The sequence below is a fragment of the Carcharhinus amblyrhynchos genome, chromosome 34 (assembly GCF_965287045.1).
Source record: "Carcharhinus amblyrhynchos chromosome 34, sCarAmb.v2.hapA, whole genome shotgun sequence".
NCBI lineage: Eukaryota > Metazoa > Chordata > Chondrichthyes > Carcharhiniformes > Carcharhinidae > Carcharhinus > Carcharhinus amblyrhynchos.
In genome coordinates this window covers 11,578,710-11,601,896 of record NC_137357.1, presented here as the reverse complement: position 1 = coordinate 11,601,896, position 23,187 = coordinate 11,578,710, and the positions used below count along the sequence as shown (strand labels likewise).

The 23,187-nt window shown below is 43.3% G+C and overlaps 1 protein-coding gene across 3 annotated transcripts in view; it reads left to right on the top strand.

The window, feature by feature from the left end:
* The first annotated feature begins 3,443 nt into the window (after positions 1-3,443).
* The window catches only part of gpat2 (glycerol-3-phosphate acyltransferase 2, mitochondrial), a 47,504-nt gene continuing 27,760 nt past the window's right edge, over positions 3,444-23,187 (top strand). For 2 of the 3 annotated variants that reach the window (XR_013889828.1, XM_080217131.1), the window contains exons 1-11: positions 3,444-4,249; positions 6,459-6,584; positions 7,034-7,107; positions 11,962-12,069; positions 12,189-12,311; positions 14,829-14,928; positions 15,491-15,627; positions 17,121-17,214; positions 19,043-19,252; positions 20,927-21,034; positions 22,072-22,157. Coding sequence is in view for 2 of the 3 variants with exons in the window: in XM_080217131.1 (XP_080073257.1) it covers positions 4,172-4,249; positions 6,459-6,584; positions 7,034-7,107; positions 11,962-12,069; positions 12,189-12,311; positions 14,829-14,928; positions 15,491-15,627; positions 17,121-17,214; positions 19,043-19,252; positions 20,927-21,034; positions 22,072-22,157 (1,244 nt within the window). In the remaining variant the exon portion in view is untranslated. The remainder of the gene's footprint in view (positions 4,250-6,458; positions 6,585-7,033; positions 7,108-11,961; positions 12,070-12,188; positions 12,312-14,828; positions 14,929-15,490; positions 15,628-17,120; positions 17,215-19,042; positions 19,253-20,926; positions 21,035-22,071; positions 22,158-23,187) is intronic. The other variant, XM_080217132.1, reaches the window with a different exon arrangement.

The window sequence follows — 23,187 nt, the reverse complement described above, 5'->3', positions numbered from 1 at the left end:
GCGGAGAGAGGGGAGGTGGGGGGGAGAGAGGGGAGGGGGGGAGGGGAGGGGGGAGAGAGGGGAGGGGGAGAGAGGGGAGGGGGGGAGAGAGGGGAGGTGGGTGGGAGGGGGGAGAGGGGGGAGGTGGGAGAGAGGGGAGGTGGGGGGGAGGTGGGGGGGGAGAGAGGGGAGGGGGGGGAGAGGAGGAAGGGGGGAGGGGGGGAGAGAGGGGAGGGGGGAGAGGGGGGAGGTGGGGGGGAGAGAGGGGAGGGCGGGAGAGAGGGGAGGGAAGGGGGGAGGTGGGAGAGAGGGAGGGGGGGAGAGAGGGGAGGGGAGGGGGGGAGAGAGGGAAGGGGGAGAGAGGGGGGGAGGGGGAGAGAGGGAGGGCGGGAGAGAGGGGAGGGAAGGGGGAGGTGGGAGAGAGGGAGGGGGGGAGGGAAGGGGGGAGGGGGGAGAGAGGGAGGTGGGGAGAGGAGTCGGGGAGAGAGGGGAGGAGAGAGGGAAGGAGGGGGGGAGAGAGGGAAGGGGGAGGGGGGAAAGGTGGGAGGGGGGAAAGGGGGGGAGAGAGAGGAGGGGGAGAGAGGTGGGGGGGGGGGAGGGGGGAGAGGGGAGGTGGGAGAGAGGGTGGGGAGAGAGGTGGGGGGGATGGGGGAGAGAGGGGAGGGGGGAGAGAGGGCGGGGGGAGGGGGGGAGAGAGGGCGGGGGGAGAGGGCGGGGGGAGGGGGGAGAGAGGGGAGGGGTGGGGAGAGGGGAGAGAGAGGGAAGCGGGGGGGAGGGGGGAGAGAGGGAAGGGGGGAGGGGGCGGGGGGAGAGAGGGAGGGGGCGGGGGGGAGAGAGGGAAGGGGGGGAGGGGAGAGAGGGGAGGGGGGGAGTGGGGGATGAGGGTGGTGGGGGGGAGTGGGGGAAGAGGGTGTTGAGGGGGGAGGGGGGGAAGAGGGTGGTGGGGGGGAGGGGGGGGGGGAAGAGGGTGTTGAGGGGGGAAGAGGGTGGTGGGGGGGAGGGGGGGGGAAAGAGGGTGTTGAGGGGGGGAAGAGGGTGGTGGGGGGAGGGGGGGGGAAAGAGGGTGTTGAGGGGGGGAAGAGGGTGGTGGGGGGGAGGGGGGAAGAGGGTGTTGAGGGGGGAAGAGGGTGGTGGGGGGGAGGGGGGGGCAGGAGGGGGGGAAGAGAGTGTTGAGGGGGAGTGGGGGAAGAGGGTGGGGGGGGAAGGGGGTGGTGGGGGGGAGGGGGGAGGGGGGAAGAGGGTGGGGGTGTTGGGGTAGGGTTGGGGGAAGAGGGTTGGGGGGAGTGCGTGAGGGGGGTGGTGGTAGGGGGAGAGGGGGGTGGTGGTGGGAGTTACAATTCAGTTGCAATCTCCCTGTGTCTGGAAGAGGGGATCTGACATGATATGGCTAAGTCTTGGCCTTGGCTGTTTAATGTGACAGCATACTTGAAGGCGCAGTGGGCTCAAAGAGCGACTCCCACTTGTAAATTTCGATGTTTTGCTGTTTCCTGAAACTTAGCCTTGACTGTGTCCTTTGACATTGCTTATAATAAGCTGTTGCCTTGCAACTTCATCTTCTGGAATAGGTTCTCTAATACTTTGGAGTCGTCACTGCCTTTCCTTGACACTCTAATGGTGATATTAAGGTTCCAATCTCAAAAGGACCCCTTTATCACCTGATACATATCAATGCTGTTCATGGAGGACACAAGATCCTTCTTCCTAGTTGGAGGATATTATTGCCTTATTCCCTCTTTAGTTCCTGACTGATTCTCATTGGGCAAGCTGCTCATTAAGAAGGTTCATCCTCCACAAAGCTAACAGGAAGACCAATTAATGATCTTCTGTGGCCTCTGTGTTTCTTGTAAGAGAAATCAATCGTTATAGGTCCAGGATACCATTCAAGGATTTCCTCAGCTTCGAAGTCATGGTCCAGCTGCCTTCACCTGATTCATTACTGATTAATGACCTTTCTTTCACCTTGGGTCTGAGTGGGATATTTTGCTGACTGTTATCTCTTGAAATTTCACTTAGAACTCCTCTGATTGTTGAGCAGTACATGCCAGCCAGCAAGAGGACCTGATTAACTTCCAGGCCTTAGTTAACAAGTAGCAGCTCATGCATCTGCACGAGCCACGCAAGTAATCTTGGCGCATTGATCATTTCAATTAAAAGGGAAGCTCAGTCATTTCCCTTCAGATGACTGCAATAACTTGTGTACGTTGCCTCGATCATCATTGTCCTGGAGTTGAATTGGACCAGACGGATCAATAATAGTAGCCACAAACAGGTTAGTGGCTGGATACTCAGCAACAAGTGGCTCATGTCTTGAGCATTCAAAATGTCTTGGCCGTTGAGAATGCTCACCATGAGTGCAACAGTAACAATACAATGAAACTCAACACCAATGAAAAGAGAAGCAGTGTTCTTGAGTAATGAAAATCTGGAAAAGTCATATAATTTGGAAATGACTTTTCCAAGCCAAAAAGTCGTAAGTATTCTCTAAAAAAGGTCCAAAGTCATGAAATTTTATTGCGAGACTGCCAGAAGAACAGGGACAATCCATGTGCCAGATTACAGCTGTTCTGGCAGTGTCCAATGCAGCTAATTGGCTGAGTGATATGCACGGATTCCCCAGTCCTCCCTTGCTTGCTTGCTTGTATCATGTGAGGGAGCAGTGTGTTTGCAACTGTCATTTGCAGATTTTCATTTGTTGTGGAAGCACATGTCTCGGTGGGTGCCTACTTTGGAGCTGTACCACAGCAAAAACAAGGTGAGTGGGAACAATCATTTCAACATATCTGTGGTTGATGCCCCATCTTTCATCTGAGATGCAGCAAAAATTCTTTCATCACCTTGGAAATGTCGTGGAATTTCATTTTACCCTAAAAGTGCAGAAACCCTGGATGAAATGCTACAAAGTACCAATGTTACATCAACCAAATGTTTCTGCACTGCAATATCTATGACTGGGAAAAGTGAGAGCAGCAACCTTGTGGGAATGTCATCATTCAGTAGTCAGAATTATCAGTGACTGTTGTCTTCATTGCTGGGTTAATATCCTGGAATTTTCTACCACAAAAATTTGTGGGATCACCAGCAGTTTAACTATTTGAGGAGAAAGCTCACCATTTTGGAGATCAATGCAATAAATGTTGCATGCCAATACTGACCAAATTTGAAACTACTTAAATTATATTCTGCAATCCCTAATGCAGGAATAAATTGAACATTGTTCTCACATCTGCAGAAAATGCACATGGGCAAGTCAGCAACCTTTAGTTCCACTCAGAGGAATGCTGTTGTTCGAGCTTGCCCAAATTCCTCCAAATCCTCCAATTCCTCCATAGCCAAAATCTGCAATATTGAAATAAAAAAGCGGTGCAAATCACACAGTATCTGTAGAGAGAAATAATTTGTTTTGATAACTTGTAAATATTGTAGCAATCCTTCCTTTGGAGTATTTACTTTGTAATTTGCAGAAGTGTTTTACTACTCCAGCATCTGCCTCCTCTGCTGCCTGTCCACACACACACCACACACACACCCTTGCCGCAGAGCACCAGCTCGTGAGTAATACCGGAAGGAACTTTCAAAGAGATGAATTTTTAGAATGCATGTTTGTTTTTAAAATCATGTTTCACTCCAGGAGTAACCAAAGTAATTGTATCATTGTAACTTGTGCAGCAAAATGTGATTTTGCTATTTCTTGTTTCTCTTGAAGCCATTGAGTCATTGTTTGCACAGGTTTTTGCAGAATTTTGTCATCATTTCTCTTAGTTTTTACAGTAATTTAAGGAGCGATCCCAGCCATGCTTGATCATATAATAATTCTTTGTCTACACTGTTGCTGGATGGTAATGAGGAGAAACAGACTTGGCTGATATTTCCCTTTGCTGAGCCAAAGCCAAGTTCTGTTATTTTTATCCTCCCGTTTGTGCTGTTAGTCTTATTCACTTGTTCAGTGCTCAGTTCTATTCACATACAGGGACGATAAAATAATGTGGCAGATTATTAGTACCAAACGCAGATTTTTGTGGATTATGGAAAATTACAGGCCCCAAGGCCAAATGAAACAAAGACTGATATGGACATCAAAATATTTTTATACATAAAGAGAATCTATTACTGCAGTATTAACTTTGCATAAGCTTGTTGTCATGCTGAATTAATTAACCTCATCTCCATTTCTCCTCTAGGCTGAAGTCATAACATGACTTTAATGCATGAGAGGAGTGATGGGATTGTTAAAGTTTTGGTTTCCAAGGAATCAACTGAAGTTATCAATAAAGTAAGCTGGGGTTTTTTTTGCTTTTATTGTATTACAAAAGTTAAAAGAGAGGACTGCCTTTTATCCACAATGTTACCATATCACAATTGTATCAGAAACCTGTTATTGCTGGAAAGTATAGACACCGCTGTCCTCAGGACAACAAAAATCCAACATGAGGATGAATAATAGGTTTCTCTGTTCATCATGGTGATAGTTGACAATGGGATCAGAAGACCACCTCAGTCATCTTCAACTGATGCATAATGTTTTTAACATGCACTCATACCAGTAGAATTGCTGCAAAGGAGGCCCACATTAAAATCTCATTGGTCTGAAGTTTTTGTCTATTGGTCATGTGCAGTTGGGCCTGGAAGCAGGGGCAAAATGCATTTTTGGTTGTGGGTTGGCCCCACAATGCGATGTTGGATGGGCTGACTAATTAATGGGTGGTCAGTGTGAACACGCGCTGGGAAAGGCTCCGTGCTATTGGGAAGAAGGGAAGAAAATCAACTTTCAGAAAAGAGAAGGTGTGAGCTGGTTTTTCGAATGTGCTCCTTTGAAGATAGCTGCGTGGAGCTATCTTGGGGAACTGCTGCCTTGTGAAAAATAAATTGCGGTGGAAAAACTATGCAAAGTGTGTCCAGGCATCACAATCAACCACAAAGCATGACCTCCAGAAGCTTATTTTAATTTTGTTTCAGCCCTGTCATATCATTCCACTCTGGATTTAGGTTGTAGCTAAAGGATGAATGCCTGCTGGGCAATTGAACCACATAGAATTGTACTCAGCTTGCTCCTTCATGTGCTAAATTGATTGTGGGTGGTCGCCTTGTGACTTGTGTGCATTTAATAACTGACATATTGTGCGAGTATGTACCAGAAATTGGTGTGAAGCTGCGTAAGTTATGAGTAATAGTAATGTCCATCTCTTTTAAATATCATCAGCGGGCTTGGATTGAAATCTCAGGGCCAGCTAATCTCTCTCCCCCTGCCAGGATGTTTCACTCCAGCGGGGTTTAATATAGCTCCCCACTTGTGGGAAGCCGGCAGCCTGAACCTGCTGGAGTAAAAGGGAGGTCATTGAGGCCCCCCCAACCCTGGAGAGTTGGGATTAAGGGAGAGGTGCCTCTGGCGATTGCCACCGAAGCACTGCTAACCTGGGACCAAGGGACAAAGTGCTAATGCCAAGGGCACCTAGGCACGACCCACAGTTATTGAGCAGTGCCAAAGGGATGGGTTCACGTGGGGTGGGGTTCCTAGGACAGGGTTTGTGGGGTTGGAGTGTCATGCTGCCACACTGCATTTGAACTCTGACAGAGGAAGGGAGGCCAGTGATCAGGGTCTGGTCAGCCTGCTTTGAGGAGAGGGAGGGGGGTGGTTGGAGCTGCTAGGAGGAATGTGGTGGGGAGTGGGGAGACAAAGAGGTGGGCAGGGGCCAGCATTCAGACCTTGGCGGACAGAGGTTGAGGGATAGTGTCGCAAGGTTGAGCTGGCCTGCAGTCAGGAGGCTAGCAGTGCAGGGCCATTGCGCGTGTGCCGATCTTGGTGCTGACAGATCAGCACATGGGCACTGGTCTGCTCAGCGCTATGCTGCCAGCCTCTCCAGCAGGAATAGGCCATGCCCACTAATTTTCAGTGTAATTCACACTGAGGCACAGCAAACACCATTAATGATTTTGCTCTTGCCAATTTCCTGTTCTTTCAGACTCGAGTTTTTTTCACTTATCCTGTTTCCCCACCCCTTTTTGTATTGCACAACATTTTACCTGTCAAGAGTCATTTCTTATCTTCCATATTTCCTTTTATTTTTTACCCCGACCTTATTTGCAATTAAAAAACTGGTAGATCTTGAAACTTTTCTAATCGACACAGGCATGTCAACTTTATTTCTTCAGTGTTAGCAGGTCAACAGGAGTAAATAATACTCTCTGCAGTTTGAGAGAAGTCATTCTTATCAAAGGTCTCAAAGTAGATGCCACCCTACTATGCTCTTTATTAGAATTTCTACACGATCAGTTGGATAGATTGTACTCAAAAATTCATAGATTGAAAAGGGCACATTCTGCCTCATAAAAATTTCTGAAACAGAGATGAACCCATACTGTAGAGAGGGAAAATATGTTCCAATGCTTTGCCTTTCAAATCGGCACACATTGAATCTTGCTGTGCTGAGTATGAGCTGACCCTTGTTCATTAAGGAATAAAAATTACTTTGCTTTCCTTTTAGGTGAATCACAGTGGCTTGTTATCAAGCCTGGCTTTTAGCACACCATCTGGAGGGGCCAGTCTGTTCATTGGGAATGCTCGACCATTTGTGGGTCGCTGCTGTTACATCTGTGCACCCCAGAGCTGGGTAAGAGCATTGCAGGTGTTTGGAGGGAAATGAAAGCCTGACTGGACACAGCATTTAGAACTGATAAATCTTTTAAAGTCTGTGCAGCACAAATAAAATTGGGGAGGGTGCTGGGGAACTAATTTTCATTTAGTGCATCAAGTCATCTTGAGATAAAAAAGTACTTTTGGTTATAATTGTTAACTTATTTTCTAAGGTAATGTTCAGTATTTGACACGATATTAACCTTTGTTTTAAATTGAAAACTTACTTTGGGACAGCATGGTTGCACTGAATTTTATTTCTGCACAATTTTTTTGGACATTTCTCTTTTATTTTATTCCCTCCAATTTAAACACTAAAATTTGTGTTGTGGAATACTTGGATCATCTATCCTCTTCACAATTTGCAGTTACTTTGTCTTGCTGTCATTGATGTTGTTTCCCAGTAAAATTATCTCTCTGTTTCAGGGTTTGCTTTTCCATCACCGTTTAGCCTCGTTGGGATTTCAAAATGCCATCCTTGTGACTGAAATACAGACACGGTATGTTGATAGCAGACAGATGAGATTGCAAACAAATTGCTGCTTTATCTCAGTTTTGAAAGTAATTAAAAATTAACTGTTTTGTTTAGATCCTTATTACAATCGCACCCCCCCCCCCCCCCCCATCTCCCCCCATCTCCCCCTCCCAGAGCTACCAGCAGTTTTCATGAAAACTGCAGTACACTGGTTGTAAAAATGCATCTCAAAGTTTGTCTGGATTACTTTGACAAAGCTCAGCTACCAAAATGCTGGGTGCACACAGGTTCTACCTCTTCCACCTGCTCACTGATACTCACTTTGGGTATCACAGGGGCCCCACAACTCCTGACCTCATTCTCTCACTTTGGTCCAAAAATGGACAAAAGAACCGAACTGGAGGTGAGGAGAGAGTGATTGCCATTGATATTCGAGAAGCATTTGATCATCAAATGTCAAGTGTCAACAAGCGGTCTGAGCAAAACTGAAGTCAGAGGGAATCAGGGAGCAAACTCTCCACTGGTTAAGTCATACCGAGGCCTGTGGTTGTTGCAGGCCTATTCTCTCTGTCCAGGAATTGCTGGAGCAATTTATCAAGGTAATATACTTGGTCCGAACCATCTTCACATTCATCCGTGATCCCCCACTTCCATCTTAAGGTCAGTATTAGGGATGTTAGCCGATGATTCCACAATTTACAACATTTGTGACTCCTCATGTATGAGGCATTCCATGCCCAGACCTGGGCAACATTCAAGCTTGAGCTAAAAAGGGGCAAATAACATGTTCCACACAAGTTTTGAGATTTTTGAATACCTGAGATAGACAATCAACGATAAGCAATTTTGAGGTCATTTATTATTATCAGCAATTTCCTGTTCCCAGAAGGTGGACAGATGGTTGATGTATTGTGTGTTGATCTCAATGGATTATCGTAACATCATTCTGCTGTCTCGTTGAAATATTGATGAACCCTTCCCCTCATCTGCCTCGTACTCCTTGTCCATCTGCAGAAGTTGGCTGCCGATGAGTACTGCCACTTCCCCAACCCCAGTGTCTAAATGCTTGCTAATATCCCCTGTTTTGCCAGGCAAGTGGCTTACCCAATGTCAGTCATTTGATTCAAACCTTCTGAGCAGTGGCTAAACTGTCAGGGTGGTTGCAACCCATTCCATTAGTCACCCTGTTTCATGTCAAAGAACATTACTGCGCAGTACAGGCCCTTCAGCCCTCGATGTTGCACCGACCAGTGGAACGAATCTGATTACCCTCGAACCTAAACTATTACAATATTATCTATTTGCCTATGCAATGACCATTTGAATGCCCTTAAAGTTGGTGAGTCCACAACTGCTGCAGGCAGGGCATTCCACGCCCTTACTACCCTCTGAGTAAAGAACCTACCTCTGACATCTGTCCGATAATTATCACCCCTCAATTTAAAGCTACGTCCCCTCGTGTTAGCCATCACCATCTGAGGAAAAAGGCTCTCACTGTCCACCCTATCTCATCCTCTGATCATCTTGTATGCCTCAGTTAGGTCACCTCTTAATCTCCTTCTCTCTAATGAAAACAACCTCAAGTCCCTCAGCCTCTCCTCATAAGACCTTCCCGCCATGTCAGGCAACATCCTGGTAAACCTCCTCTGTGCCCTTTCCAATGCTTCCACATCCTTCTTATAATGCAGCGAGCAGAACTGTATGCAATACTCCAAGTGCGGCCACACCAGAGTTTTGTACAGCTGCAACATGATCTCACGGCTCCGAAATTCACTCCCTCTGCCAATAAAAGTTAACACACCGTATGCCTTCTGAACAACCTTATCAACCTGGGTGCCAGCTTTCAGGGATATATGCACATATACACTGAGATCTCTCTGCTCATCGACACTACCAAGAGTCCTTCCATTAGCCCTACATTCTGTACTCCTGTTACTCTTTCCAAAGTGAATCACCTCACACTTTTCCGCTTTAAACTCCATCTGCCACCTCTCAGCCCAGCTCTGTAGCTTATCTATGTCCCTTTGCAAACTGTAACATCCATCCTCACTGTCTACAACTCCTCCGACTTCAGAGTTGTCTGCAAATTTACTAACCCATCCTTCTACACCCTCGTCTAGGTCATTTATAAAAATAACAAACAGCAGTGGCCCCAAAACTGGTCCCTGCGGTACACCACTTGTAACTGAACTCCAGGTTGAATATTTCCCATCAACCACCACCCTCTGTCTTCTATCAGCTCGGCAGTTCCTGATCCAAACTGCTAAATCACCCTCAATCCCATGCATCCGTATTGTCTGCAGTAGCCTATCATGGGGAACCTTATCAAACGCTTTGCTAAAATCCATATAGACCATGTCAACTGCTTTACCCTTCTCCACCTCTTTGGTCACCTTCTCAAAGAACTCAATAAGGTTTGTGAGGCATGACCTACCCTTCACAAAACCGTGTTGACGATTCCTAATTAAATTATTTCTCTCCAGGTGATTATAAATCGTATCTCTTATAATCCTTTCCAAAACTTTGCCCACAACAGAAGTAAGGCTCACCGGTCTATAATTTCCAGGACGGTCTCTACTCCCCTTCTTGAACAAGGGGACAACATTTGCTATCCTCCAGTCTTCCGGCACTATACCTGTAGCCAATGATGACATACAGATCAAAGCCAAAGGCTCTGCAATCTCCTCCCTAGCCTCCCAGACAATCCTAGGATAAATCCTATCCAGCCCAGGGGACTTATCTATTTTCATACTTTCAAGAATTGTGAACAGCTCCTCCTGATGTACCTCAATCCCATCTAGTCTAAAAGCCTCTATCTCGGTATTCTCCTCGACTACATTGACTTTTTCCTGCGTGAATACTGATGAAAAATATTCATTTAGTGCCTGTCTTAACTCTTCAGGCTCCACGCACAACTAAGCACGACTGTCCCTAATCAACCTTTTATTCCTGACATACCTATAGAAAGCTTTAGGGTTCTCCAAAGTCTGCCAAAGTCTTCTCATGTCCTCTTCTAGCTCTTATTATCTCTCTCTTTAGCTCCTCCCTGGCTAATTCGTAACTCTCCAGTGCCCTAACTGAGCCTTCACGTCAGCTTTTTAGTTTACATGGTGTTGAGGCTCATTTTTTAGTTTGCTAAACACTTGTATAGATAAAGAGGTGCACAAGGCATCATCCTACCTACTTAGTAATGTCAGCATGGCAGCCTGAACTGAGACTGTTCAGAGTTCAGTGTGTTTCTGGAGAGAGTTGATGCTTAGCCAATCCTCTAAAGGTCCTATGTTATGTAGAATTTTTTTATTCAAGAACTCATTTTCCTGGACAAACACCATGCAATGACCATCTCAACAAGAATGAATCTAACCATCTCCCCATGACTTTCAGTGGCTTTACCATCGCTGAATCCCATACTAAAACATCTTGTGGAATTCGCATTGATCAGAAATGTAAAGATGCACAGCAGGAACTCCCAAAGACTCCTTGGGCAGCATCTTCCAGCGGTCTAAATACTGTGGCTACAAGAACAGATCAAAGGCTGGAAATTTTGTGACGAGTAATTCACTTCTTCATTCCCCAAAGTATGTTCACCATCCATAGGAACAGTCAGGAGTGTGATTCATTCCTGCTCATTTGCTTGAATGAATGCAGAATCAACAGTACTGATGAGTCTCGACAAAATCCAGGATAAAACAGCCTGCTTGATTGCTAGCCCTTCCACAAACATTCACTCCTTTCACCACTGATAAACAGTGACAGTGCTCTGTATCACGTAAAAGCTACACAGTAGGAACTCTCAAAAGACCCCTTCGGCAGCATCTTCCAAAACCACAATTGCTGCCTTTGTTCTTTCAGATGGTAGCAGGTACATAGGAACTGCATCACCTGTAAATTTCACTCTTAAGTGGCTCACCATTCTGATTTGGAACTATATCACTGTTCCTTCTCTCACTGAGCCAAAATCCTGAAACTCCTCCTGTAATAAAACAGTGTGGTGGTACTAAGACCACATAGACTGCAATGGTTCAAGGAGGTATCTCGCATTACTTTTTCAAGGGCAATCCAGGTCGGGTAGTAAATGTTGATCAATTAACAACACTCAGCTCCTGTGAAAAGGAAATGCAGTATTGCTGGCTGTATGATACTGTGGAACCTGGCTCCGGCCAGCTTCAAAAACGTGCCAATGTCAACACTCTACACAAGTATGAAAATCCTGCAGCACAGATTTACATTCAGGCAAAGCAACAGGAATAATAAAAATGTTGACGCTCTTGTCCCAGTCTGCTACGTTAATCATGTGTGGTGCATTTATCTCTCATTTGTGGGGTCATGACAACGAACTGTCACTTCACTTCTTTGAGAGTCTGTCTGCCATTGTGCAGTAACTAGGTTGTAATGCAGATTTTGACAGTTAAATCTGGGATTCCAATGAGTGAGAAGGGCTTATGTGCTCACATTATAAAATAGATGCAGATGTTGTGTGGAACTTAGTGCTGCCAATGTTCAACAAGTTGTTCGTGCCAGAAAATGGTATTTTACGCAAAATGTACTGTCTTAGCAAATGAATTGTGCACTCCTTTGTCATAATATAATTCTTGAACGATCACAACGAATTGAGATGAAGTTAAGCTGAAGATGTCTGTAAAATAATACCCAATGTAAATGCATACCTAAAACTTGCGTCATAATTGAGTGTTTTTGTTTGGGTATTACATATTATTTTGCCTCAGTTCAACATGAGGTTCCATTCATACATGCGAGTTCCTTATCTTAACTCACTCTATTCTACACAAAAGTTTGAAGTTATTGAGTTGGAAGCACATTTAACATTGAGCTGCATGTGGATGATGTGAAATCTCCCTTTCCCAAATTATTGTTACAGGTATCGAGGTTGGCTGGCTCGACGCCTCTGCAGTTTCCTCTTTGTTGATGAGCGCACAATTTACCCAGGTGTTCCCTTCCTGGAGCACCGAATAATCAGCAGTGAAAGGTAAAAAATCTAATGGTCAAGATGCTAATTCCACAATAATATCCTCCCACTGTCTGTCTTTTCCTTTCTTACATCCTTTGCAGTTAACAATTGTAAAATAACTGGTTCTGTTTGTACAGGGTGCAGAAAGCTGTTAAGGAGAACTTACCTAACATATCTGACCAGGAATCACCTTATAACTTGAGGAACGTGCTGAGGATTTTCCATCAGATTCAAGCTACAATATCGCCCTTTTTACTCAGGTATGAGATGGTTCCCCAAGGTGAAGAGCTGTAAAGATGCTGCAGATCTGCTTAAAACTGACTGTGGAAGAATTTCTTCTGGCTATTTTTGCACATTGTGCTGTGATGGAAGTGTGCTAACGATATGTATATACTGTGCATTTTTCTGGAGAATGGTTAAAATTCAGCTTTATGCTACAGGTAGTTGGTATGTTCGGAAGGAATAGAGCCCAGATGCTGGGGAAGCGGGATAATCGCTCATTTCAACCTTGCAAGTGGTTTAAGATCCAGGCCAGAAACTCCAGGTGTTTTATGAAGATAACCTAGACCCTAAGTTTTTACATTTGAATTTGGCGTGAGTGAGCATAAGCTGTTTCATTTCCAGGTGTGATTCAAGCATCCTACTGGGAAGCTTTTGTCAAACAAAGTGTATTTCAGAATACAGTTAAATTATAACAAAAAGATTTAGCATAATGCTTATCAATTACAGGAATCAAACATGTTAGAATATAAACCTTAACAACTCGGCATCTATAATTCTCCAGGTCAAACAACAGCCCACAAACATGCACCCATTTTTCATGTGATGCTGGATTTTGCAGCTTGTTAAGACCACCTGTGAATTGGTCCTTTGAATGTTGGATTAAAACTCTGAGACTTCCCAGTCCTGGATCTTTCCAAAAAGCCTCTGGAGACTGGGTGGTGGGGGAGCGGGGGTGGTGAGAGAGACAGAGACACTGCTTGCCTCCATCAGCTTCTGACAGCAACTCAAAGACAGCAAATTTCCAACTATGGTGAGAGGGGGAAACAAGAGACGCTGCTTTCTGTTTCAAGCCCAAACAGCCTCTGAGAAAAATGAAAGCAAAACCTTGGACCTTTCTGTGGGGGGAAAATATGACATGACTTGTCAATCATGCTCCACCAGCAATTCCAAAAGGATCATAAACCCCCAGTGCACTGCATTAGCGCAGATTAAAAATAAATATGACGTCCATGATATTGTGTCAGTAACAATTCGAGGACACTGGCTACAGACAACATGGTACTAATAAAATGGTTGGACCTGCTTAAAAAATCTTCAGAAAAACATGATTAAAATACATTTCTGACAGACACTATTATTTGAAGTAGAGTTCAAGGATTTTTCTTCACTTAAATTCTTCTGAGTTTCAGATTAGAGTTATTGACAGGGTCATGTGATATTGTGGTTTACGTGCAATCCTGGATCTGGAGCAAAGAAACAGAGTTTTAGCAGACACAAATTGGAGTTGGGCTGTTTTGGTTGAAGTTGGAAAGATTTTGCAGTCTTCTGAAAGCTTTATATCTCTCTTGAAAATGCCAACAAGAATTCAATGAAACATATTTGTGATTGTTGACTGTATTTAAAGTGGATTTGAAGTCTGTAAGAAAAATGTTGCTCTTTGAACTGAAATAGTATTAAGTTCAAAATTTGAGCTCTTCCTGTTTCAACTGTTGTGAGCTAAGCTGCTTCATTTTGTTCAGCCTTATACTTAAATTGTGTTATGAATAAAATTTGTTTTGATACAAGATTCTGAATTGGTCAGTGGGATTACTCCAAGAGTGGAGCATTCTTTCTTCACATTTATGACAAAACTGGGTGGCTTCTGAATGCAGTTTGGTGTTCTGGCCCAGGATCGTAATAATGTCCACCTCCACTTGGGAAAAAAAATCACCTTCTCGAAAAGCTATTGGTGATTAACTAGCCAGTCTGACTTTTTAATGTCACCTGGTTGGGTTGACCTGTACTTTTGGGATACATCCCATTCGCTCTTCAATAATCTTGCAAGCTAATGCCGTATTGAAAAGTGGAGTCTCAGCTGCAGACTATTAAGAAATATAGAAGTTTTTGTTCAGTGCAGACTCCAGTTGGTTAATTTCCAGCAATGCTGTGTATTTTTGGGGCTCCTTAAGCATTGGCTGTGCCAATTTGTGCCATAGCTCTTTGAATTCATGAAAGTGAGTCCTTCTAGAGAGTGTGTGAATTAGACAAACAAATTGTCTCTCGATTTCTGTGTAGCTTTCAGGATGGCACTTACGTATTAGAAGCTGGATACAATTCATTATTCAAAATTTTCATAAAAATCATTGCATTGTCTTAGTGGTACAGAGATCCAGATGGAATTCCTTGTTTAAAAATTCATTCATGGGCTGTGAGCACCACTGGCCAGGCCAGTTGTTGCCCAACCCTAATTATGCATGAGTTAAGTGGCTTGCTAGGTCATTTCAGAGGTCATTTTGAGAGTCGGCGATATTGTTGATTCGCAGTCACATGTAGGCCATGCCAGCTGGACATGAGTGAACCAGATGGGTTTTCAACACTGTCAACAATCGTTAGACTTTCTGAATTCCAAATTTCACAATCGAGTGTGATGGGATTTGAACCCAGGTTCCGAGAACATTATCGTGGCTCTCTGGATCACTAGTCCAGTGGCAATACCATGACACCACTGCCTCCTGCACCTGATGAAGTTGTGACTGTGTGATGAAGCATTATCATGTCTGTTTTACCCCTCACAGGTTGACGAGTTGGGTGCTGCTGAAAGTATTTAACTGGGTTTTTGTGAATTTGCAAGTTCACCGAGGGCAAATTCAGATGCTGCAGAAAGCAAGAGCAGAGGTGAGGGACTGAACTTTTATCGGTTGGGAGAACTATCAGCGGTAGAAGAGGTTTACAGTCTCAGGTTTGAAATGATGCCTGAATGTGTTGAACCCACTATGTTACCACCAGGATGGAACTATTGTGCTGCATTTGCCCCAAAAATGGATAGCAGTGCCCCTTGGTGGCACAGTTTATGTACTGCAGCATGTCACAACACTAGCTTTTGCTCAGCTTTTCATGTTTCGTTGATATGTGCAAGTAATTGATGAACAGTTATTTGACATTGCAGTCAGCTACAGCACATGCACGCAACACTCTGCTCCTGTATGCTTATCACCAGTTAACCAGAACACCCTGAAGGAAATAACATTGTTGGATTAATTTAGTCAATTTCTTTGAGTAAAGTTGATTGAAATATATTCTTGCTGGATGAATATATGATACAACCAACCATGTCCCTGTTTAAATAATATCAGCTGTACTGACTTCTGAGTATGTGCTGTTACAATGCAGGGTGAGAATGCAATGAACACCTATGAATATCAATAAATTTGAGAAAATATTTTTGTGTTTTTGACAGTATGATGGTCCGTTCATCTTTCTCTCTCTTCATAAGTCTCGCCTGGACTACCTACTGGTTACCTTTGTCCTTTTCTGCCATAGTATCAGAGTCCCTTATCTGACTTGTGGAGAAGATGTCCAACTCCCATTTCTCAGGTAATGCCACCAAGTCTGGGCAGAGTAAATTAGATGTACAGAAAAGTCAAGTGTTTCATTTGTCCTTTATTTGTAATATTAATGCTGGTGTCATTGTGCAGATCCTCCTTGTCTTCTCCTTTACGTCTTATTTGTGTGTGTACATGGCAGTCCGAATTGGGCGTGTATTTGACTGTCCTGGGGAGGCACGATGGCACAGTGGTTAGCATTGCTGTCTCATAGTGCCAGGGATGAATGTTCGATTCCCAGCTTGAGTCACTGTCTGTGTGGAGTCTGCATGCTCTCTCCGTGTTCAGTCCAAAGATGTGTACGTTATGTGGATTGGCTATGCAAAATTGCCCCTTTGTGTCAGGGGGACCAGTTATGGTAAATGTATGGGTTATGGGGATGGGGCCTGGGTGGGATTGTGGTTGGTGCAGACTTGATGGGCCGAATGGCCTCCTGTACTGTCAGATTCTCTGATCTATGAGTACTGTACTTGACAATGTCAGCGTTGTTTGTGCTGAGTCCTTATTCTTTTCTGTGCTGTTACCATTTTAAGATTATTGTAATGGGTGAGAATAAACTTAAAGAGGATTGTTGCTGTTCAGTTGCATTATGCCTGACATGTGTGCCATGCATTTGTTATTGCTTTAAAAGCAATAGTTAATTCCTGTGTTTGGGTTGCAAGCTACATTTTCAGCTTCTGTTTTATCCACTCAACTGGTACCGATGGCGCAGTCAGGCCTAGTTTGGTGAGTGATGTCAACACTTTGGGAATATTAAAATCGTTATGCCATCTCATCCAGTCAGTTGGCCAGCAAACCTCTGCCATGCTGGTTTATCTCCCAACAACTCTTCCAGCACAGCGCTCCATCTGCATTCAAGTTAAGAGTAACAGTGCATCTATATTGAAGTAAAGATTTTCAGACTAAGTACAGGAGCTAGCTCTCTGCTTGTCCCAACAAAATTTGCCTCCTTGTCAGAAATGCAGGAACACAAGTGCAGGTGGCATGGTGGCACAGTGGTTTGCACTTCTGCCCCTCAGCACCAGAGACCCAGGTTCGATTCCCGGCTTGGGTCACTGTGTGAAGTCTGCACGTTCTCCCTGTGTCTGTGTGGGGTTCCTCCAGGTGCTCCGATTTCCTCCCACAATCTGAAAGACATGCTGGTTAGGTGCATTGGCCATGCTAAATTCTCCCTCAGTGTACCCCAACAGGTGCCAGAGTGTGGCGACGAGGGGATTTTCACAGTAACTTCATCGCAGTGTTAATGTAAAATTAGTTGTGACAGTGATAAATAAACTTTACATTTTAGACATTTGAAATTCAGCTATTAAATTGAAGTGCCAGGACTAAGGATTAGAAGGCACAGAATTGTGACATGGTTGTCGGAAGGTCATGTCTGATATTGTGTGCAGGTCATGTTTAATCGCGGTTATGCGAGAAAAATCTTCATATTGTCTCAAGTTGACTGTGTGTAATGTTCTCTGCGGTGTTCTTTCAACTGATCAGGCCTCTGCTTCGGAAGTTGGGAGGAGTCTTCACTCCACAGATGGTACATGGAGCCAGCCCCACAGAGCACTTGTACAGGGTTGTCTTAAAGTCGGTTAGTTTGAAAACTTCTTTTTGTATTGAAGCACTTCTCGAAATGTGAATTTCTAGCATCTGATTTCGGAGCCAATCTGTGGTCAGTTAACACGAATTTGATGGATATGAGCTGCATTGTTGTTGCCAATTCCAACAGATGCAAATATAGTCAGTGATTTGCACAGAACTCTCAATAGGAAATAGACCAAGCCTTGCCTAATATGTAATGTAAACCCAGACAATCCTTATTGAATGTGCTCCATATTATACCACGAGTAACATTTGTTAACAGAGGTGATCAGCATTGTTTACGAAGGCTTTGCCATTCAACAAATACTCCGGTTTAAAGTGATGTCCAAGAGTGTTAAAATATGCCAAGAATTTATGTGTAATTTAGATTTGGCTCCTCAGATGGTTTTCAGTAATGGTTGGGATTGAAACAGAATATCAGATGGGAGTTAGCATCATAGTTTGTTGAAGGGAGAAACACAAATGTCGACTTAGATGAAATCTGATTTAAAATTAACTCCTCAATTAGTCTTTAATGTGCAAAGATATTTCATTGAAGCATTCAGCCTCACATTGCCAACAATGTTAATACACTCTTGTTGTGAACACTGTGCTATTGAAGTCTGGAAGCTAGACAAGCACAGACTTCCTTCCTCTTCAACTGAACAAGAATGGCACAGTCAAACCCATTGAACCATTCCTCAAGTTTTACAAAACCAGACATTTTTAAATATTCTCGCATCTCGTAATCAAGGAACTTTGAACAAAATTTTGGGAAAAAGGCAGAAATAACTGAACCTGCAGCAAGTCTGAGATCATCTGAATAGGAAGGAGGTTAATGTTTCACTCAGGATCTACATTCGTTCAGTGGTTGACTCATATATTGAGTATTTCAGTTGTTTACTTTAACTGAGCTTTAAAGAAGTGCCAAAGAAAATTATTTATGTAAAAGTACAATGTCCAGAGTTGATGCACTGAATGGTTGGGTGTGAAACTGAAACATGTCAGGGTTCAGTCATCATGTCTTCAGCTCCTCTTAATGCTCTATGGCTGTTACACTGTCGAATTATTTAAAGATTTTCACGCTTCAGCCTGTCTGCGTTCATAGATCTTCTGGGATGTGTGGATGCATTCTTATAGGTCAAGTTTTTAATGGCTGGAATCATATATGACTGAACACATTTAACTTATTCCGAGACCAGTAATCACATTCCAAAGCCACGGTTGTGGAAATCCTTCAGGTGCTGTCCTTGACTGAAACATGTTTAGCTGCTTTGACAATGTAGTTATCAAGTCCTGAAATGGAACATAGGAATTCTGAGCCCCTGGCCTCGAGATAAAAATGCTACCTCCTCAGGTCTGGAATGGCATTGTCATTGATTATGTTAGTGTTCAGCTCCATTTGCCATTTCTCTCCTAATGAATTAGCCGAATTCACTTGTCACATTTGGGTTTTTTTTTGTTTCTTAAGATGGTATTTAGGAATTAGTTACATTTAAAGGGTCTTTTGAAAAAAATATGATGCTGTTTTATTCTCAAATTCCAATGTACTGTTCTGTGACAAAGCAAGTGGAAAGGCAGTCTGCTAACAGGCATACGTATTTTCTGCACTTTTAGACTGCCTAGGCTTCTTTGTGATTGTGTCTGTGTATCCCAACTTGTCTTTGAGCAGATCATTCACATGCGTATGGAAAATTGCAAGCACAAAATCTTGTCACATACTTATCTGGTGTAGAATGATAATGGCTGGATACAATGTCAGTAGGCTTCCTATTAAGGTATTTGGTTGCAGGTGTGAAGGAATTGCCCTGACTCACTGTCTGTTTTTGATATTGCAGTATATCGAGGAATTGTTGATTGAGCAGCAGAGTCTGGCAATTTACCTGGAAGATCCTGTTCCATGTTCTGCACGGCCTTGTCTCGCAGGCTTAATGTGGTTGGCTCGGGTATTTGATGCTTTTCAGAACCAGTTGATACCAGATGCTGTACTGATACCTGTGGGTGTCTCATATGATTGTATCGTTGAGGGAAGGTGCTTCAAGCAGATGGTAAGGGAGTCTCTTTGCATCATCGGAAAAGCTTGAAAATTGCTAAGCTCAGTGATTGAGTTTCATCGTACCTATATGTGATTTTTGTCCTCAGCTTCTGGAAGGAGCTTAATTTGATCTGAATGTGAGTTGTCAGCATTTTCTTGCTTGTTGAAGCTGCATCATTATAGAGAGAATGTATTCCACCAGTTAATAGTAAAGAAAGACTTAAATTGCACTTTGTCTTGTCCACTGGAGATCCCAAAGCATTTTGCAATCAGTGGGTCAATTTTCAAGCTATTTTCATTGGCAGACAAAGTCAAGTCAAGCACACAGTCAAGTTCCACGAATGGCAGACAGGAATATTAATTAGGAAACTGGATGAATTTCCTGCTCTTCGAACAGGGATCTGGAATCTTTTATGTTTATGTGAGCAGGCAGAGTCTTGATTTACTATCTCTTTGGCAGTAATGCTGCATTGAAGTGTCAGCCTTGCTTTGTGTTCAAGACCTTCTATCTCCAAATAAGAGTTATCAAATAAGACAATATGCCAATGACCCAGTATGATATTCAGGCTGGTACTGAGTCTGAGCTCAGCGAGCCAATCTTAGAACACACATATTAGCCTCGAGTTCATCTTTCGTGAAGAGGAGGAAATTGATAAAGGTTTCCTGATCCCAATATCATGCTGAGTCATAATGTGAGTGATATTGAAATGCATTTCCCTCAATTTTTGGAGAATTCCTGAACTCAACACAAGCTGTGAAACCCACTCGAGCGATTGTTTCTCCTTCAGGCCTTGCCAAGGCACTGCTTCCCGAGTCTTTGGAGTATGATGGAGTGTGTCTCTTCAACCAGAGACTGACCTCCCCCCTGAATTTTGTCTACCAGTTCACAAAAAGGGAACACACTCTTTTCTGTTGACTGCCACAGGTGCAGCCTTTTGTCTTTCTGAAAGACCTCTCGCTTTATCCCTCTGTTCAAATTAAACTCTCAGACAGGAAGTCTGTCTACATTAGTGCTGCTGCTCGTCCCTTTATTTCAGGTGTAAATATTTTGCACCTCGCTTTCAGCGAGTCTTGTCCTTCCCCCTATTCCCAAAAGATGGGCCACATTATTATCGGTAGAAACTGTTGGGATGATATGACCCTTTTCACGAACAGATTGAATTCAAGTGACTGTTCCAAGATGCAATTCAAAACACCTGATTCCGGCAGAATTATGGGCATGGTTAGGCTATGACGAAGGATGACTAAAGACAATGAGTTAGTGAAATCAAAAAGGATCAATACAATCACCAGGTCCCCTCACTGCTGTCCTCACTCCTGTAGTAAAGACTTTACAGTGTGCCTCATCTAACTTGAAGTTTCCCAGAACACAATTGTATCAGAACTTGTATTAATACGTGAGCATTTTAACACATTAGCTAAGACCATTATATGCAACTCTTTCTTGCTTAATGAACCATGTAACTTTTGTGTGATGATTCAAATTCAGGGCCAGCACCTTCACAAGAAACTAGGAAAAAAATTCAAAGAGAAAACCTTGTAAAATTAGGTCTATTTCACCTTGTGTCACACACAAGCAGTACGGCACCTCACTGTCTTGAGTGCTGACACTTTTGTACTCTTATATTCTTGACAGCAGAATCCTAAGCAGATGTTAGACATGTTGTAAATATTTTGTGTTGTGCAGCGATCTGGAAAGACAACTGTATTTGGGGCAATTCGTTGGATCCTCAGATTCTTACAAAGGAGCTATGGCTGTATACGAGTAGATTTTGGACAACCGTTTTCTTTGAAGGTATCAGGTGGATTTACTAAAGCTGGAGCATTTGTTCGTATTGATAACGAGATCTAACTGCCCAGGACCAGACGCAGTGACGAAAAGTTAAAGTAAAGTTTATTTTTTAAAGTTTGTTTATTAGTCACAAGTAAGGCTTACATTAACACTGCAATGAAGTTACTGTGAAATTCCCTAGTCACCACAGTCTGGTGCCTGTTTGGATAAATGCACCTTTCAGACTGTGGGAGGAAACTGGAGCACTCGGAGGAAACCCAAGCAGACATGGGGAGAATGTGCAAACTCCACACAGTGACCCAAGCAAGGAATTGAACCTGGGTCCCTTGCACTGTGCCACCATGCCATTGCTCTGAATGATCCAGTTGCACGTCCATCAAATATGAACTATTTTAGAACAGAATTTCAACTGAAATACATGACAACTCAAAGCATTTTGTAGCGTGATCAGGAATCTACCTGGTTGTAATGACACGATCATAGAATCATGGAATTTCTACAGTGCAGAAAGAGGCCATTCAGCTCATCGAGTCTACACTGATAACAATTCCAGGCCCAATCCCCATAACCCGACCTATCACTCTGCTAATCCCCCTGACACGAAGGGTCAATTTAGCATGGCTAGTCCACCTTATCTGCACATCTTTGGAGTGGGGGAGGAAACTGGAACACCCTGAGGAAATCCACATAGAGATGGGGAGAATGTGCAAACTGCAGACAGTCACCTGAGATTGGAATTGAACCCTGGTGCCAGGTATTTTTAGTATGGTGCCCCAGATAGGTCGTAACAGGTTTTTACTCTTACGATTCAGCAATAAGAAATTATTCCTTAACATCGTAAAATGATTAAAAACATTTCAAATGTTGCCAAACTAAATTTGACACTGAGCCAAAACAAACCAGTTTTGTTGAAACTTGGTCTAAGAGGTAGGTTTTAAGCAATATTGAGTGATTTGGAATTTCTTCTGTACCATTCATCTTTTCGAGTGTGACTCCACATCTCTGTGGAGGCTGATTTAAATAGTTTTTCTATGGTCTAGGATTACGTCGAGAATGAAGGAATCCATTTGTGTACTTCCAAAATTCCGCTGCAGAAGATCTTAATGCCATATGTGCTAGGATACAGGTGAGAAATTGAGGGCACTAAGTGACTTAGACTTCACCAGAATGATTGTGTGCTGTAGCTATTTTCTCAAAGGGTCTGTGTGTTCTATTTTATTATTGGCATTTCGAACAGGATAACTGTTTCACAATACAGAATAAATGAAAACTAAGCTTCATTTTTATATCCACGTTTTAATAGGTGCACGATGTGTCTCGGTGGATTAATTTTTTTTTTGTTGGGTGCAGAACTGAGTGATGCCAAGCTCATTGCTCATTCTTTCAGGTAACCATGGTCATGGCAGATGCATTGCATTCAGAGAAAAGAACAGTTGAGAGGAAAATATTTGTTTGGAAAGTTTCAACAACTAGAACTTCATATTGAAGGAGTGGTTCAGGGGAATAATAATGGATATTTTCAATGTTATGAAATCTTTTGAAAGAGTAAACAGCCAAAGATTGTTTCTGTTGGTTAGCAGATCAGCAACACAGGGGTATACTCCTTGGATAATTATTAGAAAAAAGGAAGAGGGAAGTTGCAAGAGAGTTTTGAGACATTGAACAGTGAATGACAATAGCTATTAAGGCAGCAGTTACCTCATATAATTTGAGATTCTTTTTTGGCAGTTGAAAAGTAAGAGTATGTAATCATTTGGAGAAAGGGAAGGGAAAAGAAATTTAAATAAATAACGATGGGCAGAGATATGATGAACTAAGTAAACAGTACCTTGTGTGTTTCACGATCTGATGATATCACAAAGAGCTGCACAGACATTGAAATACTTGGGAAGGATAGTCACTTTGACGTATGAAACGTAGCAGCCAATTTGTGCGCACTAAACTCCTCAAAATAACAATGAATAACAGTCATGTTAATTGCACAAGAACAATTGGCCAGGATACTTCAGATAACTCCCCAGCTCTTGTGTTAGTGCCACAGGACCTTTTCTGTTAATCAGAAAGAGCAAATGGAGCCTTGATTCAACATTTATTATGAATGACAGCACCACTGATAGTGCGGCACTCCCTTAGTCCTGCAATGGAATGCGATCTGA